The following is a 19,084-nucleotide window of genomic DNA, read 5'->3' as shown; positions in this document are numbered from 1 at the left end:
GGCAGTTGACTGTTTCTATGGCTAGTCAGTTCCCCAGTTTAGCTGCAATACCCTGCTTATTGTCTTGAAACTCTTGTGTCAAAATGGTAAACAACATCAGCATACAATGCAGCTTTGGATTCATTAATGTGGAGGCCAATTAAAAGATTATCTGTGCTTTCCTAGCCTCCAGAGATAAAAAAATCATGTCAGTAGAGCTAAGCACATAGAATTCACTCATCAAATAATCTTTTTTCTTAACCTCATCATTCCCTGGGGTATTGGAGTAGAAGTGGTACAGCCCATCATTCAAATGCTGGATGCCAAGAATTACAGCTCAGCACAGAACGGCTTTAGAAAACAATGGAAAAAACTTCAGTCAGCCAGATCATACAGACACCCAGATGTTTTTTGAATCAAGTTCTGCCTCGGTCACAGAAGTAATAGGACATTCTTTGATGAACCCAATAATAGGGATGGAATATCCAAAACAGCAACTGTAAAATACAGTAATCTCCCATCAAAGGGAGAAATTCTTCTTGTCTGGTTCATCACTGTGGATGTGTCTCAGTAAACAATCAAATTAAAAAGTAATATTGGAAAAAAAAATCTTCTTACCTTGGAAAATAAGTCAAAGCACCCCAGCCGGCTGATGACACAATAAACTTCAGGTAGGCGTGGGCCTTTTCCACTTGGCTGATAACAGTAGAAAGGAGATTAAAATTACATATTAATTTGGAGTCATAAGGAAATACACTTCTCTCTCTGATCACACAGTTAGCCATCATGTGGCATCTTTCACTATCTGTTTCTCCATCAAAATAGCTACTCTTGGAAAAGCACCATATTTCTTCCATAAGACAGGAAACTGCAAAGCGTAAATAGTGCTTATCCACTTTGGAAATCACAGTGCATTGGAGTTGTATTCCAATATCGCTCCAGCTTGCAGCCATAAAAGCACATTTAACTATGACTGTAACTCTTGCCTGTGCTATCATTGTCCTCTGCTCCTGCTGTGGCATGAAGAGTGGGGCCACCCTGGGGCCATGTGCTGGAAGATGAGAACTACAGTGCTAAGGGAGGTTATAATGCCTTTAGTTCCCCACTCACTCCATGATGTTCAAAGAGAGCTCAATTTACAGAAAACAAGCTCACAGACCTAAAGAAAGGCAAGCGGCATGAGCTAAACCATGAACTTCCTCAGATTAACGCAAGATGAACATAAAACCCTTCAAAAACAGTGGCAAGTATGAACCGATGATGCACACACACACTCCCTCCCAAACAAAAACCACCTATAAAGACCACCCTCTATAACCATCCTATTGAAGATACTTTCTAGAGAATACAATGGGTTTAAACTGGCATGACTGAAGTGTATTCCCTCCCCACACTGGACTCTGCAACCCTGCCTACACTGCTGCAGGGAACGGCCCGCTCGCACCGCGTGTGAAAGAAGGATACAACCGCTGGCTGCATTCAGCTTTGTTTGCTGGAAAAGATGCAGGATTAGGCCTGTGCTGAGCAGTTTAGAAAAAACGTCCTCACTGGCAAGGTCCTCAGAGCAGAGAACTGGTCTGCCTGCGCCCTGCATGTGCACAACACGCACAGATGGCAGTGACATCCATGCGTAGCAGCTACCCACTGTATTTTTAATAAGCTGAGACGCAGCGTTCCAGTTTTGCGTAGTTGCAACTGACTTTCACCAGATCAGCAGGCACACACTTCCTAGGGGCTGTTATTTTAAAAGGGCAGCTCGTTGACTTCAGATGCAGTCACATGCAGTCCCAGGATACAATGCAAGGAAGTCCCGGTGCTGCCTCGTCCGGGAGCTACGTCCACCCATGGCACAGAATGGCTGCAGGTACGCTGACAAACACCAGCACCCCAGCAGCAAAGAGTGGGGTCTGAGACAACAGACGAGGCTGCCTACTTCCTAGCATCTCGTGGAGTCAAGCTGTGCTCATGCCACATGGAGCGAAAAGTGGCTGGAAAAGAATCACTTGGCATCACTTAGCCTCTTCACACAGCTGTACATTATTGATATGCAGCAGTGATAGAATAATTTCCATTAATAACGACCCTGTGATAAAAAGCAGCTCAGTCACTGTTTCCATCAGCTTCTGCCCACTTGTATATTTAGCCCAAGTGGCTGATCATCTCCTCTGTATCCACATAGGCGGCCAGTATATTTTTATCTTTGTCTTATGATTAGACTCTGCTGATATAGTGATTAACTTCCCCATGGTGTGTTTGACATTTACATGCCATACAGATGTCAATCAAGAGAAACAGAGAGGTTGCTGTGCTTTTGAAATCTGAATATTGCAATCTAGACTTGGACAGTCAGCAGGTGCCTGCCTGTTATAATAAAGACCACAAAAAAAATACCAAAGCTAAGTGAATACAGATGAGTCTATTTCTGGATCCAAACCTGCTCACTACACGTCACATCTCTGAAAAAGCAGAGCCCTTTTTTGTCCATATTAGGTATAAAACCCTTTCTAAAGACACTGAGTGATTATATCAAGCATGTGGGATTTTGGTTAAAATCATTGTGTCAAATCTGCAGGAATGCCGAAGCCATGCCAGGAGCCTTGGATAGCTCCCAACCAAGAGCGGTCTCACTGACTGCCAGTAAAAACATCACATTCCTGGGTCATCTATGAGACCAGAAACAATAACTACTTAGCACTTACTCGAAGATTCTCCTTTATGAAATATCACTGCTTTCAAAGGTTTTAAAGGCTACATGTCTCTGAGAGCTGGGATTCTTCCCTCCTCGCACTCATTGTATAGGACAGCTTTTTCTGTTATTTCAGAGACTTTTTCCTGCAAACAGCATAGCCTCCCAGGTGTATACAAATCATCTGTACGAGGCAGCAAGCAAAAGCCTCAGGCAAAGCCATTCTTGAGGGGCAGGACTTCTCAAATCTCTAACACTGGCAACTCTTCACATAACCTTCCCTCTCAGCCATTAGTTTACAACTCAAAGATGGATCTAAGACACCTTCTCATTGTGCTTTAGCTTGCTTCTTTCCCTGAAAAAACACTCTATGGGACATGACAGTGCTCCCTTCTCTGCCTGGACTCATCTCTTTTCACTAGGGGAGACCTGGACAATGGGTCTAGCCAACAGGACTGGTTTAACCTCCTCTCTTCCCAGGAGAAAGGTGCTTCCAAGTTGCAGGCTGTGCTCTACAAACAAGCTACAAAGCTTTGGAGTCATGTCCTCCAAGGTTCACTCTTCCACAACGAATAGGTCCAGTTCAGGGAAGCTGTAAGGTGAAGTAGCACAGCTGAGAGGCATCTGAGTGTCTCTGCCTTTAATGCACTGCATGCCTCCTGGAAGAAGAGGGATAGAGGGGATGATGTTTTGGTTTTGATTTGTTTTCGATTTGTTTTCATGGAACCCAGGATATTTTGAGCCTTAGCCCAGTATCACAAATGAAAATGCTAATAAGTTTTGTTGATAACGAGACAGTTTCCCAAGAGGATGAACATAAACTGACCAGAACTTGGCTAAGAGATGAAGGAGCTGAGTTCTGTGTCAGGGCTGGTCTGCAAGTGGCTAAGGACAGTCTTTTTTATAGTGAGTTTAATCTGAAGTTTACTGACTAAAGCTCACTCCAAAACCTGCTTTGGCAGAAGAAACAGGAGGCCTTTGCTCCAAAAAATAAGCCTGCCATTTTTTTCTTTCGAATCACACCTCCCTGCCCATGTGCTTGAAATCTAGGGGAGCCTTCAGAGAACTCCTCCCAGTCTGGCACAGCACTGAGTCTCTCACATACTGCACATGACCGCTTTCAAAGTAAGGCAGGCTGTCCCTCCAGTGTGCATACTTGCCAGCCATTCAGACACATAACTTAGTGGTTTGGGTTTTTTAAGACACCGGGGAAGCTGTGGAGCATCAGCAAAGCTCCTGGTTTCACAGCCCCAGAAAAAACCTGGGGAACAGTAGACCCAGCATGCTGACATCAGAGGAACCGAAGCAGCTGGGACCAAACACATTTTTCGTCTTGCATTTCTCCTCCCCACTTCTCCCATCTACCTGAAAATGCACTGTGTGGAGAGGAAAGGCAGCTAAAACAGACTCACCAAACAGCAAGAAAGAGAAACATGCACTGTAGTCCTATCTGCCACCTCAAAGAAGCAGAAGCACAGCCAGAAACAGACTAGCATCAGTCTGAAGACTGCAGAAGGGCCGTGCTCCTTCCTCCCCAAAACGGGACAGGACATCTCATCTGAGATCTTCTAAAAAATTCCCCAGAGAGCATTATTAGAAAAACTGGAGGAAGCAGTAAGGGCTGCCCAAGGCCCGCTGAAAAAGGACCAACACAAATGCATAGCAGCAGCTGAGCTGTCTGAAGGAAGCAGCCTTTGCAAAGCACCTGTTAGCTCTGCATAAGCCTCTGACACCCTGGGCTCCCTTTGACGATAGAATGGTAGATGCTTCAATTGCAATTAGCTGTAGTTAAAGAAATGATCGTATAACAGAGATCGTATATGAAAATATTTAACTCTAAATGACAATGCAAATGCCATTTTCACATACACATTGTGTTTATTCCCTTCTGCAGTAAAATGAAAAGGACAATACTTCAGTCCTGTCTGGCTTTAGGACTGTCTTGATCTTGGAACAATGAAAGATGCAGATTCAATCCAAAGCTTAAACAGGGAAATGTGGTATTTCTGAATAACATCCCAGCACATTTCTCCTGCTCAGTTATATTAGAGCCACACACAAGCTGATGGGGTCCATAGCTTGAATAGATGACATCAAGAAGATAAAGGAGATGCCTCCCACAGACATTTTCCTATGTTGTGGAAACTATGTCCACAGACAGTTTCCTAAGGCTTGGCACTTTCAGACAGACAGAGTCATACTGAAGATCCAGCAAGGCTCCTTCTTGGGAAGTCTGCTGCTTTGTCGCTGGCTTAATTTTAAAAGACGACAGACCTATAAACACAGATGCTGAAAAGTAGGTTTGCAGAAATCAGGTTATCACGTCAGATCAGATCACTGCTCTCTTAAGCCTAACGCAATCACATCCTCATGGCCATGCAAGCCCTAGCATCACCAGCGAGCCAACATATCTAGAAACAGAGATGCTCCTTAATGGTGTCAGGAATCAGAACAATTCAAATGCTGAGAGTCTAAAATTAACAAGTCAGTCACAAGCCAGCTTCTGTGGCAGCTCTTGATCCCTTGTTAGGGCCAATCCAAATTCAGACCATGTGTTTTAAATCCAAAAGCTTGTCTTAAGTCTTCTTGTTATATGTGAAACTTTTAATGCCAGAGCACCCAGTGTGCACAGGGCTGTGAAAGGTGCTCGAGGGAGGGCAGGATAGAGGGAAGAAGACAAGGGGAAGAAAAGATTTTCAGCTGAGTTTTTTCAGTTCCATAAACATTCGTCTGCATCCCGCAGAAGTTGTTTTCACAGTGTAACAAATTCCTTTCTCCTGCCCCAGCAAATGCAGGAGGACAGTTTTTCATGTTTTAATGTACACACTTTATGTTCAGGCATCCACTCCTCCACTGATTCCTGGGGCTGGCTTGTCTTAGCATAGAGAAGCGGTAAAGGAACATTTTTCTTGTGAGATGGAAGAGGCAGGATAGGGCGCAACAGACCCCACAAGTTTTCATCTTATTTCTGCAAGTACAAAGTTACCAGCCAAGAAATCCTGACATTGTCAGGCTTTCTGCTCTGGGTCTCCTCAGATGTCTGCCCTATGTGATAGAAATGTGCATCTCCTACTGGTCCCATGAACCAGCTGCAGCAACAAACTGCAGGATGATTGTTTTGAGGATGCAGTATCTTATGCTCCAGTATTGCCCCACTAGCTAGAACAAGGACCATTCAGCATGCACAGCAACTGCCATGGCAGTAAAGCCCAAGATGCTTACGAAGATCCCATAAAACAGCAGCTTATATGCAATGACTGTCCCTGGGGACAGGGCCTGGCACAGCTGTGGATCTCCCATAAAGCCACTGACAACCCAGGCTGCCAAGGAGCTCCACTGGATGCAGCATATCCCAAAGGATATATCCCTGGTGTCTCTCTGGTTGTCTACACCCTTTTTCTGGGCTGCAGAGACTTTTCACAGCCTCCCAGTAAGGAAAGTTTCACACATTTTCCAGTACTGCTGGGCCCTGTAGCTAAGGCTCTGCCAGTCGAAACCCACTGAGGTGGTTTCTGCTTTCACCACTGTGGCCCTTGTGTATCCACTGTGCTCTCACTGGGAACAAACCTGTGGGACTGCACAGCGATGGAAGAGCTAAGGCTTCAGTCGCACCCTTTAGAAAGCAATTTTTTAACATATTAAATCAAGGCAATTAGTAAAAAGAAATTACACACTAAAGCAAATTAAAAATCTCTCTTTTACAATTCATGTTACAGCAGCTTCAATCTTGTTCCTTCCCCACAATGTGCTCCTGCTGTGCCTGTGCTCCTGCTCTCCCTTCTGCCCCTATGCAGGTCGCTGCCCCATAGTACTGGGGGCATGGTAATGTCCACTGGAGAGGGCTGTGCCTGGCCAGGTGAGGTAAAGCCCTCAGCAGGAACTGTTCAAATCCTGTTTGCTGCCCACGTGTGCGTATCACAGAGCCACAGCCCAAGAACAGCTCTAGAAAAGAGCCTAGCATTGGATTAATTAGCATGGGAAAGAAAGTTAAATTAAGCTGAGTTATTAAAGAAAAACATCTTATTTGTTGTAAAATGGCACAGTAATGAGAGTTGATATCTCTGCTATATTTTGGCCCATTTCTTTTTATATGAAGATGGATACTTCTCACATCAAGTCACTAGGAAAGATATTACATGGTTGCCTTCTAAATATCAAGATGTAATTGGAAAACTTTGTGCTGTCTACCGAAATGCGATTGTTTGCTGAGGTACAACAGGTTACATTCCATTCTAATCCTGTTCCAAAATGAAACAAAACAATGTAAATACTTTTAAAGGGGATACTGTACAGGATTTGTAGTACAAACAGAACGTAATTGTCACTGTATCCCTTGAGGTAGTTTTGGCAAGGTTTTAGCGCACATCCCCCCCAAAAAAAGATCTGGAAGAATCTGAAATCTGAAGGCAGAAAAGAAAAACTGGAGCAGTTGGTTCGTATCGCAGCATGCCAAAGGAGAACAAGGCTGACAAAGAAGTAATCCTTTCACAAACAAAGGAATCGGAACACCAGCCTCTGCAGAAGACACAGACAGACATACTCACGGGACCAGGCTGGTCAGCCCATCCAGCCATGGAGCCTGCTGCCAAGGACTGCCAAAGGCTCCAGAAGGTGTGAGACACCTCTTGCTGGGTATTACAAGAGCATCACTCGCCAGGACAGCTGGGGAGTATTTTCTAAGGAATTAGCCTCACAGCAGTTGGCTTGTCTTGAAGCAGAGTGGTTTATAATGACTTTAGGGTTTTCTTATGGTTTTATATTACACAGCATGGCCCCACCTTTCTCTTACATAATGTTTGCCAAAAACTCCATGTAGTTCCTGAATTATGGTTATTGCCTTTGACAGAACTTGTGAGTCAGGCATGGGACTAATCGGAGGAGATGCTGTGCACTCCTGGGCACCACAGCCACCCTGACTGAAGCTTTCAGAAACTGCTCAGGAAACTGGACAGCCAAATACAAAAATCTGCTTTACAGCCCAAGCCTCTGGCATATAAACAGTGTCTGCAGAGGTTACCTGCTCCTTGTTGACTGTACAAACTCTATTTGCCTATATAAAATATGAAAGCATGCACATGACTGTAGATAGAAATATCACTGAGGTACACATCAGTGAGGCTGTTCCAACCATGCACGGACATTTGCAGGGGACAAGAAATTGGTATGCTTTATGAGCACTGAGTCCTATGGAGAAGGCACTTCAGGGAAAAACCCCAGTTCCACCATTTCTCCCAGCAGGACACAGAAAGAGGTTACAGGGTCCAAATAACAGTAGATTTCTGCTACTTTTGCCATTTTCCCAGACAGAAATGCTGAGATGTTTCTCTGCAGCTTCCAAAATTCTCCTTCTTTCTAAGCTCTAGACTGTGCCAGTTTTGCTGTCACAAGGCATGACAGGTTTTGCCCCAGAAAGGGACAAGCCTGTAAAGTACGTTGGTATCGCTCCACGTTCCTCTGCTGGGTAGGCTGTACCAGTGAGATGAGACATGTAGCTTCTGCACTTCAGGTTTTGCAACCAGATGAAACATCCTGAATCAAGTGATCTTCCAGGGCAGCAGAAGATCAGCTTTAGTACTGGCTTTAAATTATTAGATAGATTTAGCAAGACAGTACTTATTTTCCCCTTTTTTAAATTACTTTTCGCTATCTGTTGATTGATTTTTGCCATAGCCAATAGAGGATAAAAACAGTCTCCAATGCTGTCTCAAAACACTGTTTATATAGAAATGTGTAGTACTGGTTTAATTCTATTCCTGGTATTTCCTACTACGCTGACCTGCCTTCTGCACCAGCTGAAAGTAAGATTCTATTTTTATGTTGCCTTTAATGTAGCGTGGATTTCACTGAGCCTTAAGTGAGTAAAAAAAGCCTGAGTTAGTACTTCATTGACAAACTAATTAAACGTCCCTGTGTATACACCTTTTTTATTGTGGCTGATTATTTCAGTCTCAGCCTGGTCCAGGATCAACTGTTTTGCATTTCACAAATGTAAGCTCTGTGCATGATTCCAAACTTGCTAACATTCCCAGAAATATAGAAGTCTTAAACCACCTTTACCAGGTAGAGTGAAAACATTCCATAATTTAATTCTAGCCAACATCTTCTGAGGTTTTGGGTTTTTTTCCAAATACACCTTATTATCTTCTTAAATGACGACAGATAAAAAAGTAATTGAATTTACTTCTGCTCTACATCTTGTTACGCTTATTTACACCTGCAAGAATACCTTCTAGGTGCTTCACTTGTTAATATCTGAATTGCCCCCAACCAGCTCCAGATTTACTGCAACACAAGCCTTCACTGACATTTCCTTTCCACATACAAACCTTGTTGTGGCCCACACTTACACATTGTGTTATACAGAGTAAGCAAGTTTATTTGATGCTACCTATGGCAAATACCGCCTGAGAATTGATAAACAAGTTTTCTGTTATGTTATTTTAAATGAAACTTCTTACAAATAGAGGAACCACACACAGCAATACCTCCCAGACAGAGCATCTGCTGTCTGCACGACAACAAGCTTTGCTGTAGACAAAGAGCAGGGGAAGAGCAGGGTCAGGTACGGGCAACGTGCAGGATGGAGGGTGCTGTTCTAATGACAGCGAGTTACTCTGTCTACTGGAAGCCACTGAAAGCTACTGAAGGCCAGTGCTCCCTGCTTGGAAAGATGGAAATTATGCAGAGAGCGAAGGGAGGGGAAAGCGCCAGTGTCTCTTTCTTTTAAACAGGGAGTACCTATTAACAAGTTTGCAATGCTGCCGCAGACATTCACACACAGTATGCAAAAGGCTCCCGCAGCATCCAATATCCACATGAGCTGTCCAACCAAGTGCAGGCAACTGTCACGTGGATAGTACAGGAGCCATGGCTCCCCATCTAGTCACTTGCAACCAGCTCCAGACCTGTCCAAGAGGTGACGGGCACAGGCTAGCACAGGAACAACAAACCGCTTTATGCTTTGCTGCCCAGACAAAATTGGTAGGGCTGAGTTGAGTCCCCACACCACCAGCTGACCAGCCCTGGTCACGAGGACTGAAAAGGAGCCTGAGAACCTAGGCTTCCTGGCACCGGCATCAGCTTATTGCATGGTCCTGAGCAAATGGTGATGGTGGCATGCTCTCCACCATTGCTGCCCTCCTACTCGACAGGGAGGCTTATTTACCTACATCATGGACCTGCTGCAGACTGATTAGGCAATGCTGGCAGAATACTTTGGAGATGTAAGCAGCTGTCCAAGAGATAAACACTACTCACAAATGTTTAGAAATACCACATTTGCCTTTGTTTGCAGTGTTGTAGTATTTCTGATTCTGCTTGAAAGCACATAATATACAGAATTTTAAAAGTGCTCACCCAAGAAACTTTTCACATTCTTATGGATCTCGTGCAAGACCTGGTATCTATTTGACTGAGACAGCCATTACAAATTCTTATTGTACTTGAGCTCCTCACATTTCTAAATTTCAGAGTGAGCAACTCTATTTTCTTTAAAAACCATGAGAGACACCCTCAAAGTTCAGACTGTAGTTTTGAGATATTGTTTAACAGAATTCTGCATTTTGAGGTGAAGGTGATGTACTTACCAACAGCCTCCTACAATAACCAAACCGCCGGCTCCCATCTTCCCCGGTCAGCATGAAAGAGAAGGTCTCACTAGAAGAAAATAAATTGCCCAGATCTTACTATCAAAGTACAGCATAGCTACAAGGTAGATCATTTAGAAAGGGATACTGCTTTATCCACTGAGAGATTCTACCCACTGCAGGGTTGTCTTATCCCCTGCCTATCATCCGGACATACTCGGTAGACAAATTCCACGGTTTTGGACAATCTAACTATCTCATTATAAGAAGAGATAGGTGCTGAACTTCAGTGACATGGCAGTTCCTTTGTACTTCAGAAGGAACACAAGAATCAGATTTTGAGGGCAGTATCAAATGCTGTATCTCCCTTGCCTTTTGTTACATCCTGTCTTTGGACTGTGCTTTACTCTCAAAGGGAGAACCTTAGATATTCTGTAAGAGTAGAGAAATGATTTTCTAATCCAGAAACAACACAGATGTCCAAAATCCAGATCATTTTATACCCCTGTCTAGCATAAGTACCATTTGTGACTGAGAAATAAAACAACAGTTTAAGGCTACAATTACAGCACAGGTAAAGGGATGGGTCTGGACTGAGAAATGTTCCCGACTGCTTTGCAAGTTTTAAATAGCATTATACAAACCACTTTTTCTTCGTGCTGGAATACCAGGGTTTATACAGTTATAGCTGTATATGGGAGAGATATCTTGTTTCACAAAAGGCCTTTCTAGGAGAGTGGCAGCAGCAGAAGTGAACTGCTATGTAAGCAGGGCTGTGTGCTTCTCATACCAATGTTGCCCACACAGCTGTCCGCTTCTTCAGTGTTTTCAGTAACTCACTATACAGGTGCTTCCACATACTGAATAATACAGCCAAGCAACACAGTATATAAGAGGGCTTTGTTGCATGTGCCATACGTAAGCCAATAAAAAGTTCCACACATATTCTTGTAATTCCTGCAGGTGAATGCTGGTTCCCGGTCATTGTTGAAAGTCCTTCTAGACACACTCTTGAACTGGCCTTAATTCATTTACACGTCTCAAACCACGCATCTTAAGAAGCCATCTAATATTCTAGGGGAATATGGGGAGACCCCACCTGGGGTACTGCATCCACCTCTAAAATCCTCAGCACAGGAAAGCCATGAACCTGTTGGAGCAGATCCAGAGGAGGGCCACAAAAGATGACCAGAGGGCTGGAGCACCTCTGCTGTGATGAAAGGCTGAGGGAGCTGGGGTTGTTCAGCCTGGAGAAGAGAAGGCTCTGGGGAGACCTGATTGCAGCCTCTCAGTACTTAAAGGGGGCTCATAAGAAGGATGGTGACAGACTTTTTAGTAGGGCCCGTAGTGACAGGACAAAGGGTAATGGTTTTAAACCAAAAGAGGGTAGATTCAGACTAGATAAAATGAATAAATATTTTACAAAGAGGGTGGTGAAACACTGAAACAGAACACGTTGCCCAGAGAGGTTGTAGATGCCCCAATCCCTGGAAACACTGAAGGTCAGCCTGAACAGGCAACCTGATCTAGTTGACGAAGTCCCTGCTCATTGCAGGGGTGTTGGACTAGATGACCTTTAAAGGTCCTTCCAACATAAAGCATTCTATCTATCTATCCTGTCTGCCTATTCTTCTATACCTTCAGATCAACAGGTTCTGACATCAATGGAGGGGGGGAAAAAAGATAACTTTTTGGAGGTTTCTTTTGAATGAAAAAGAAAATGCAAGCCTGGCTCTCCCTTCCCTTGCCCTTCTGTAGCCATTCATCTCTGAGGGAAGGAAGACAGGGCTCCTCTGCTGGCACAGAACTCGGCTCCAAAAAAGTTCCCAGAACAGTACTGCTTTGAGCCAAATGAAGAGGTGTCTTGCAATTCTGACAAGCATTCTGGGGTAAATGACTAGGGCAGGTGGTGGGCAGAGCCCTGTCCTTTTTAAGATTTATTTTAAATACTTCCATTTATGCTTCTGGGTTTAGCACTGAGAGAAACCTTCAGACCTCTTCCCCTCAGCCACACAGGCCTGTGAGACAGGCAAAACAGGGAAGAACTTAAAAAAAAATTAAAAATTAACTACAGCTGCTTGAGCCTGAAGTGGCCAAGACTCAAGCTGCTACTTCCTTAATTGGGCATTGGCAAGGCTGTGGCTGTTCCAGATGCGCTCCAGCAGCACTGTGCAGCAGAGCAGCGCTGGAGGGTTTACCTGTTGTATTCAGAGACGGGGAGCCAGTCCTTGGCATCAGGAAAGCAGAACTGAGGGATAGCCTTGAGACGCTCCTCTGCTTCGCGCATTTGCTTGGTTGGTCTTTCTAGCTGTGGGGGAGAAAACGGAGGTTCAGCCAGTTACTGTTAGCGCCAGCTTCACAGCACCCCTCGGGAGAGGGGTTACTAATGAGCTCTAAAGAGCAAGGGCCCATCAGCTTGTTCTTTATTTGTGCTTGGCAGAGTGAGGCATGACCCCAGGACAGGCTTACAGATGCTAGTACAATAGAAATAATCACTTCTGGGTTTTTTTCAATTTTGTAAAAAATTGCCCAAAACTCCCTTGTTGCACAATGGCCACTTAAAATATAGTTCTAATTCAAATTCCTTTCTGCTGCAAGAACACAAGAGAAATGCCATAGATCAGCAAAAGCCCTTCCATTGACTTCAGTGGGTTTTGGAACAAATCTTAATATAGCCAAAATGAGTAAATAGTGAAATAATCAGAAACCAAATTTAAACACAGTCTTTAAAGCACCTACCATCAGGCCACACTCCAGAACTGGAAAACACATATTTTGAAATAGGCAAAGCTTTCAGTCATCTTCTCTATGCCCTTCCCTTTGTAATAGATCACTTTGGAACAATTACAAAAGTTGAATTAACTACATTTAAAAATAGATTTCTATTAATTTTCCCACTTATTCACTTTACTGATCTTAGAATGAACCGCACGTAAGAATTTTTCTTTTACCTTGGGAAACTGATATGTCACTTCTGGGAGGTAAGTGTTTTTAGACGGCTTCTTTTTCAGTGACACTACCACAAAATACTCAAATAACTCCCGTTCCTGCCATTCAATCAGCTCCAGCTCCAGGGTGCGATAACTTGGAGCTCTCTTCAGCATTGACTGGATGTGTACTAGACGCTGGGTATGAGCTAGCATTTAAAAAAAGAAAAGAAAAAAAAATACCACCAGATCATTACCTGGGACTCTAATGCACATGTGTAAGCCATAGTCATTCACAAAGGGCTTTCAATTAGCTGGTATATCATTCCAAGCATGTTCTCCTTTCAAAAGCAAACTTTCATACTCTAGCCTCCCTCACTAATTGCATCCATAAATCAAAACTCTCTCCAAGTACTGAAGTGATGCAACACTAAGTCACTGAAATAATTTGCAGCTCATAATTGTTACCCTGCCAAAGGTCTGCTTTTCCTTCACACATAAGACTAGATTATAAGCCCTTGTGTGGGTGTGTAAATGCATGACGGCCTCCAGGGTGACACATCTCAGGCCTGACTTGGACCTGGTTTATGTAGGTGAAGAACAGTTCTGTGACCTGTCCTATGTAACACAGCTTTATGCTAAGAACAGCTAAAGGTCTATTTTCTCCTCCACAGCACAGGCATAGCCCACACAAGCCATGGAACGATCTCCAGGGAAGGGGGAAGGAAAGGAAAGAGGTGTGAATTGCCTCCTGTGGAATTGCTTTGCTTGCGCCAATTTGATTGACAGGCAATCTTAGATTCATGGTCACCTCCAGTCCCGATTCAAAGGTATTCCTTGATCCAGTGACTTGTTGCTAGATGTGTATGGCAGACTAGTCAGTAACATCATTACCAGTTCTGTAGACCAATAAGTGAAAACAACTAAGAAAAAACAGCTTTCTGCGTGCTCTTCCCCACCTCTTCACACCAGGACACCTCTGTGCAATGGTAAATGAATTATTAGCAGCACATGTCAATCTCTTAAGGCTGTATTCACTGACACTGCTCAGTTTGCAAAAGGCAGACTGTCCCTTGTGGTAGGAAAATAAGGCAACACAAGCACTCAATCACAGCAATAATTAATTGACAGAAAGAAAGGGAAACCCCTTGATGGCCAGCTGTCATTAAAATGGTTCAACAACACACAAATTAAAAATAATTTTGATAAAGTACTTGGGTCTTGGTGTGACTGCACAACTAGGGAAGCTAAATCCCAAGAAATAACCTACCTTGTCCTGCTTTGAGATAGCCCCACACCGCCAGACAGTGCTTTATATTTGCAAAAGGTGAAAACAAAGAGCCCATCCCACCCCAGCAAACGCGGACCCAGTGAATCCGGCTGTGCTACACATGACAATTGGATCTTTGGCTGAGGGTGCCCTGAGAACATCAACATAAACATAAGGTCAGGCAGGAGCAGTTGCTTAGGGAGCCATCAGAATCAAGATCATCCATTCCACAACAAAGGGGGGGAGAAAGCTTCCCAGTTTCCAGTGAAATCAGAATATCCTCCCAGTAACAAGAGAGAGGCCAGGCCCCATCTGTCTCCTTTCCTGGGCTATGACCAAAAGCAAGCCCTGCATTTTTTGACACAAAAGAGAAACAGAACTGAAAGCAGTTTTGGGCTGGTACCTGCCTATGAGTCTTTTTCCACAGATCACTGTACTATGTTGCAGAGCCTTTTTTGGGTGGTCTTACCACCATCTATCTGGAAAAAACCTTTTCCCTAAGATAATCTTTTCCAGCAAGTTTTCCTGCATGAACAGGTGACCTCTGCAGTGGACAGACATGAGTGCTTGCCCTTTATCTTATAACCACAGCTCCACAGTCTTGGGGTTTTTCCCCTCACTTGCTAACATCATGATGGGTTTTTAGTAAAAAAATCTGTTGTTGCTGCCTTCAACTTTTTTATAGTTCTCTCTGTGTATGAGGACTCTTGAAAATGAGGGACTAATTTACTGGCCTGGCTCAAGCAGAGTTTGTGCAGGTGCTGTGCACTGATAAAAGAATTCCTAGAATTTGGAGACTGCAGACCTATAAAAGACTAGAAGGACTGCTACACTGGACCAGACCCAGAACCTTACCTCCAACAGCAAACAGCAGTAAACACTTAAAGCAGTGTATGAATAAAGAAGAGAGAATATTTATCCAATCTCATCCCTCTAAGTTTGCACCCAGTAGTCAGTCTGGAAAACATCAGCATCTGTGAAGTGGCTGACAAAGCAAGTCTATCAAAGGTCCTGTTCTTCATTATATGACACAGTTGCCAAATCCTTGTTAGATCCTCACAGCTCATTTTGTCCTTGCTTTCCACATTCAGGCTCCTGTGTTGGAAACTTTGTGAGCTCTGCAGTAATGGAGTTAGCATAGTTCAGGAAGGAAAATACAGGCCATGGACAGGAACAACACATAGTAGCAGGAGAATGTATGTTAATAAGGTCTGTGATGGTGGCTGACTAGAAGTTATTGAAGGCTAATCCCTTACCTTTAAACCTGTCATCTGAGTCACTCTCACTCTCGCTGTTCTCATCTGCAGAGGAGATAGAGGAGGGATCAGTTAATGCAAAACCAAAGTAAACATAAACTTGGTTTACTGTGGTGAAACTGGGAGAAATCATGTCTCACACCGAGCCTTGCGATCCATGCATGCTTTTCCCTCAGTTTTAAAATAACTTGAAATAAAAAGTTTGAATGACTCCTTAGACTGTGTTTTCCTTGGAAAAAGTTTCAATTTTGCTTGAGAATAAGAGCTTTGTTTTGATGAAACTGCAAAATTCATTCTCCACTACAGCAAGTGGTTGCACTAAACCCTCATCTATGTTAAGCTACAGAAGTGAACGTGCCATTTGGAAAATGGATTTTAACCCTTCCACTTATTTTTCAGACTTCAGGGTTTTTTGCAAAAAAGTTATAGAGCACTTGAGAAGTTAAAGTAAGGCTTATAAGCTTTCCCTGTCTGGGCAACATTCTCAACCACCAGAACTCATCAAACCAAGTGAGAATAACATGCAAAAGTAACCTTATGACAAGACCTATTTCTGAGGCGTACTCACATTAAAGCTCTATTGTACTCCCTACTGCAGACATGGCCTGAATTTCTCTTTGGCCCCTGCTTTTTCAGAAGCAGTCTGAAGTGCAGTCTGAGTTACATTCACAAGCCACGAAAAAGCATGAATGAATTACAAGGTCAAAACTGACTTTTGGACAAAACATACAGATGCAAATTACTTGAAATATGAACTAAAGAAGAAGCTGGATAAGTCCAGCTGATCATGGGATTAATACGATGGACAACACTGAGAATCCCATTTATTTTTAGCTCATCCCCGTTTTCTCCTCTTGCAGACAGAAAGGTATCATTGTTCACAGAAGAAAGTTCTAAATAAAGTTGAGCCCAGGGTAGGTGTGGAGGAAAGAAGGGAACCTGTTAATCCTGTAACATTCAAATGGATTCACTGAACCCTGATGCTTGTGTCATACCTCGTAGGGATGCTGTCTCAATATTGGACATAGAAAGTTTCTTCAGTCGTTTTTTCCCTCTTTTTGCACTGTAGATGGAATTGATTCTTTGGACAAGCTGCAAAACAAGAAAATGAGAAATCAGTAAGACCAAACACTTTTCTGTCAGGAGGCTTTTAATTAATCTATCAAAACAAAGAATTTGACCATGGATGATAGGCCAGCCAAACCCTGCAAAGCCTTTACTATTTCAAAATGCATTACTTATCTCTTATTTTGAATCCCATTTGTTTGACTTACTCATTCCTTTACCTACGGATATATTTTTTAAAAAATAACTCAGAAACCTAAATCTCATTTTCAAAAATCTCACAGACATTAGCAATAAAAGCACAATGAGCCTGAGGATTCAAAGGTAGTTGTTATCCTCTACCACCCTCATTCCTCTCTATGCTATTGTTTCTCTCTTCATTTGCATTCTTAGTAAGCGATCCATTAGCCATATCCAACTTCGCCAAACGCTCATGAACCTTAAGAACATATTTTATTTTGAAGATAAGAGTAACATGTGTTGGCACCTCTCTGAAGAGATGGTCCTAACTTCTTAAAGCCTTTTCAGGTACAGAGCAACCCAGCTGCTTTGAAGCTGTATTGTACCATACTGAGGATCAGGCCCATACAGACACCTCCTCCCCCCCCCCTTCCAACTCATGCTGTACTTATGTTACTTCACAGGTGCTCTATCTACTGTCTCCAATCTTACTCTTATCTACAAGAGTATTTTGAAGTTAGCTACTAGCGCTGGGTTTAGCTGGCTTTAACCAGCACTAGCCAGAATTTTAACTCCTGGTAATCATCTTTCTGACTTCCCTCAGAAGGGCTAATGCAGATGACAACTGCCTATCCAAAAATATCTGAGAAGATGGAATATATTAATGGGAACTTGGGTTTAGTGCCTTCAACAGGAAGCTGGGATTACTAAGAATTCGTAATTAAACCGAATATTATAACTTCTGTAGTGCCATAAATATGTAGCAATTAATCTTCATAATGTTTTATGGGTCAGGAATAGTATCATTCCATAGCAGCTATACTCCTAGAACCATGCTACATTTTGCAGAAGCTGTTTGATCTCAGCTTGCAGAGAGAAATAAACTCAGTGAAACTAATTCACCATAGACAGGGTAGAAAGTCAGTAACAGAGCACAGACTGGAACAAAAACTCATGAGACCCCTCCAACAGAGGAAGCAGGTCTGGCCCAGAACGAACAGTTTTAAGTATTAAAATCCTCACTTGTTTTCCCGTGTGAAGCAGTATCAGGGATTTTGCCTCTACATGCTGACTGAGCCACGTACAACCCACCAGTAAGGCTCAGCTAGAATTTCTCAGCTTGTGGCCGTGCTGCTGGCTCTGCCTGCTGGGAACCTGCACAGCACCACAGCAGAACCAGCAGGATGAAACCCTGCCCGGCTCCCACGTGTGCTGGCAGAGGAACTCCTGCATGTGGGCACTACACAAGGCATCAGGAACCAGGAGTGAGGGGCCTTGCTGGGATTTTTCACTCCCTGTGCTGCGCTACTTGGCAGTTCTTCTGCTTGAGCTACTTCAATGGGGGTAAAATACCTGCACTGTGGTAAGAAAAGCTCAGATGTTTAAAGCATTCGGATATTCCTTCACAAAGCTGGGGGTGGTACCGAACAGGAGTTTCTCAGGTTTGATGTCTTCCCTCTAATAACTAACATTTTCTCAAAAAACCCCTGAGATTCTCTAAAATACATGATTCTAGGGGCTACAGTGATCAAAAATAGAAATTATCACAAGATTTATGATAAAACTATGAATATTCATATGCTGAAAACATAATTTCACACAAGGAATAGGTCTGTTCCTTAGATAAAAAATAAAAATAATAATAAAAAAAGAAAGCTGGATACAAAACTAACAGCCAAACTTTCCAAGTTTTACTCAAAACCAAGCAGTAAGTTACTCTCTAAGTCACTCTTAACTTTCTTCACAGACATATGCTCATTTGTGCAGTAAAACAGTATATTCCAAGAAAGTAAAAATATAGTAAATTAAGGATGTAGGAGTAATTTCCTTATTTTTGTTTGTTTCCTGCTTAAACAGAATTTCAGACTAATTGACAGGAACATAAAAATCTCCCTCTACTCACAGTATTTACAGTCATATACTTTAAAATATGCTTTCTAATAAGAACAGAGCTAAATATACAGTAAAAATCAACTTTGTTCACAAGCCAAAAATAAATATATTGGCTATTCTCCCCGTCTCTGTTGCTATTGTACTAGAAAAGGTTTGCTGGGTTTTTATGTTGTTGTTTGGGGGCTTGGGTTTTTTTCACATCCCATTTTGAATTAGAAACTCCTTGAAAAATGGAAAATTAA

At 42.9% G+C, this 19,084-nt stretch overlaps 1 protein-coding gene across 9 annotated transcripts in view; it reads right to left on the bottom strand.

Annotated features, from left to right (window-relative positions):
* The window catches only part of DENND2B (DENN domain containing 2B), a 180,097-nt gene that overhangs the window by 32,399 nt on the left and 128,614 nt on the right, over positions 1 to 19,084 (bottom strand). For all 9 annotated transcript variants that reach the window (XM_055723099.1, XM_055723097.1, XM_027810361.2 and 6 more), the window contains 6 exons: positions 16,700 to 16,796; positions 15,705 to 15,749; positions 13,203 to 13,387; positions 12,450 to 12,559; positions 10,252 to 10,321; positions 598 to 675 (listed from right to left, as the gene is read on the bottom strand). In XM_055723099.1, the coding sequence (XP_055579074.1) occupies positions 598 to 675; positions 10,252 to 10,321; positions 12,450 to 12,559; positions 13,203 to 13,387; positions 15,705 to 15,749; positions 16,700 to 16,796 (585 nt within the window). The remainder of the gene's footprint in view (positions 1 to 597; positions 676 to 10,251; positions 10,322 to 12,449; positions 12,560 to 13,202; positions 13,388 to 15,704; positions 15,750 to 16,699; positions 16,797 to 19,084) is intronic.

This window comes from Falco cherrug, chromosome 10 (genome assembly GCF_023634085.1).
Source record: "Falco cherrug isolate bFalChe1 chromosome 10, bFalChe1.pri, whole genome shotgun sequence".
Lineage (NCBI taxonomy): Eukaryota > Metazoa > Chordata > Aves > Falconiformes > Falconidae > Falco > Falco cherrug.
Note: the sequence above shows the minus strand (reverse complement) of the source record. Positions and strands in the feature narration are given on the sequence as shown.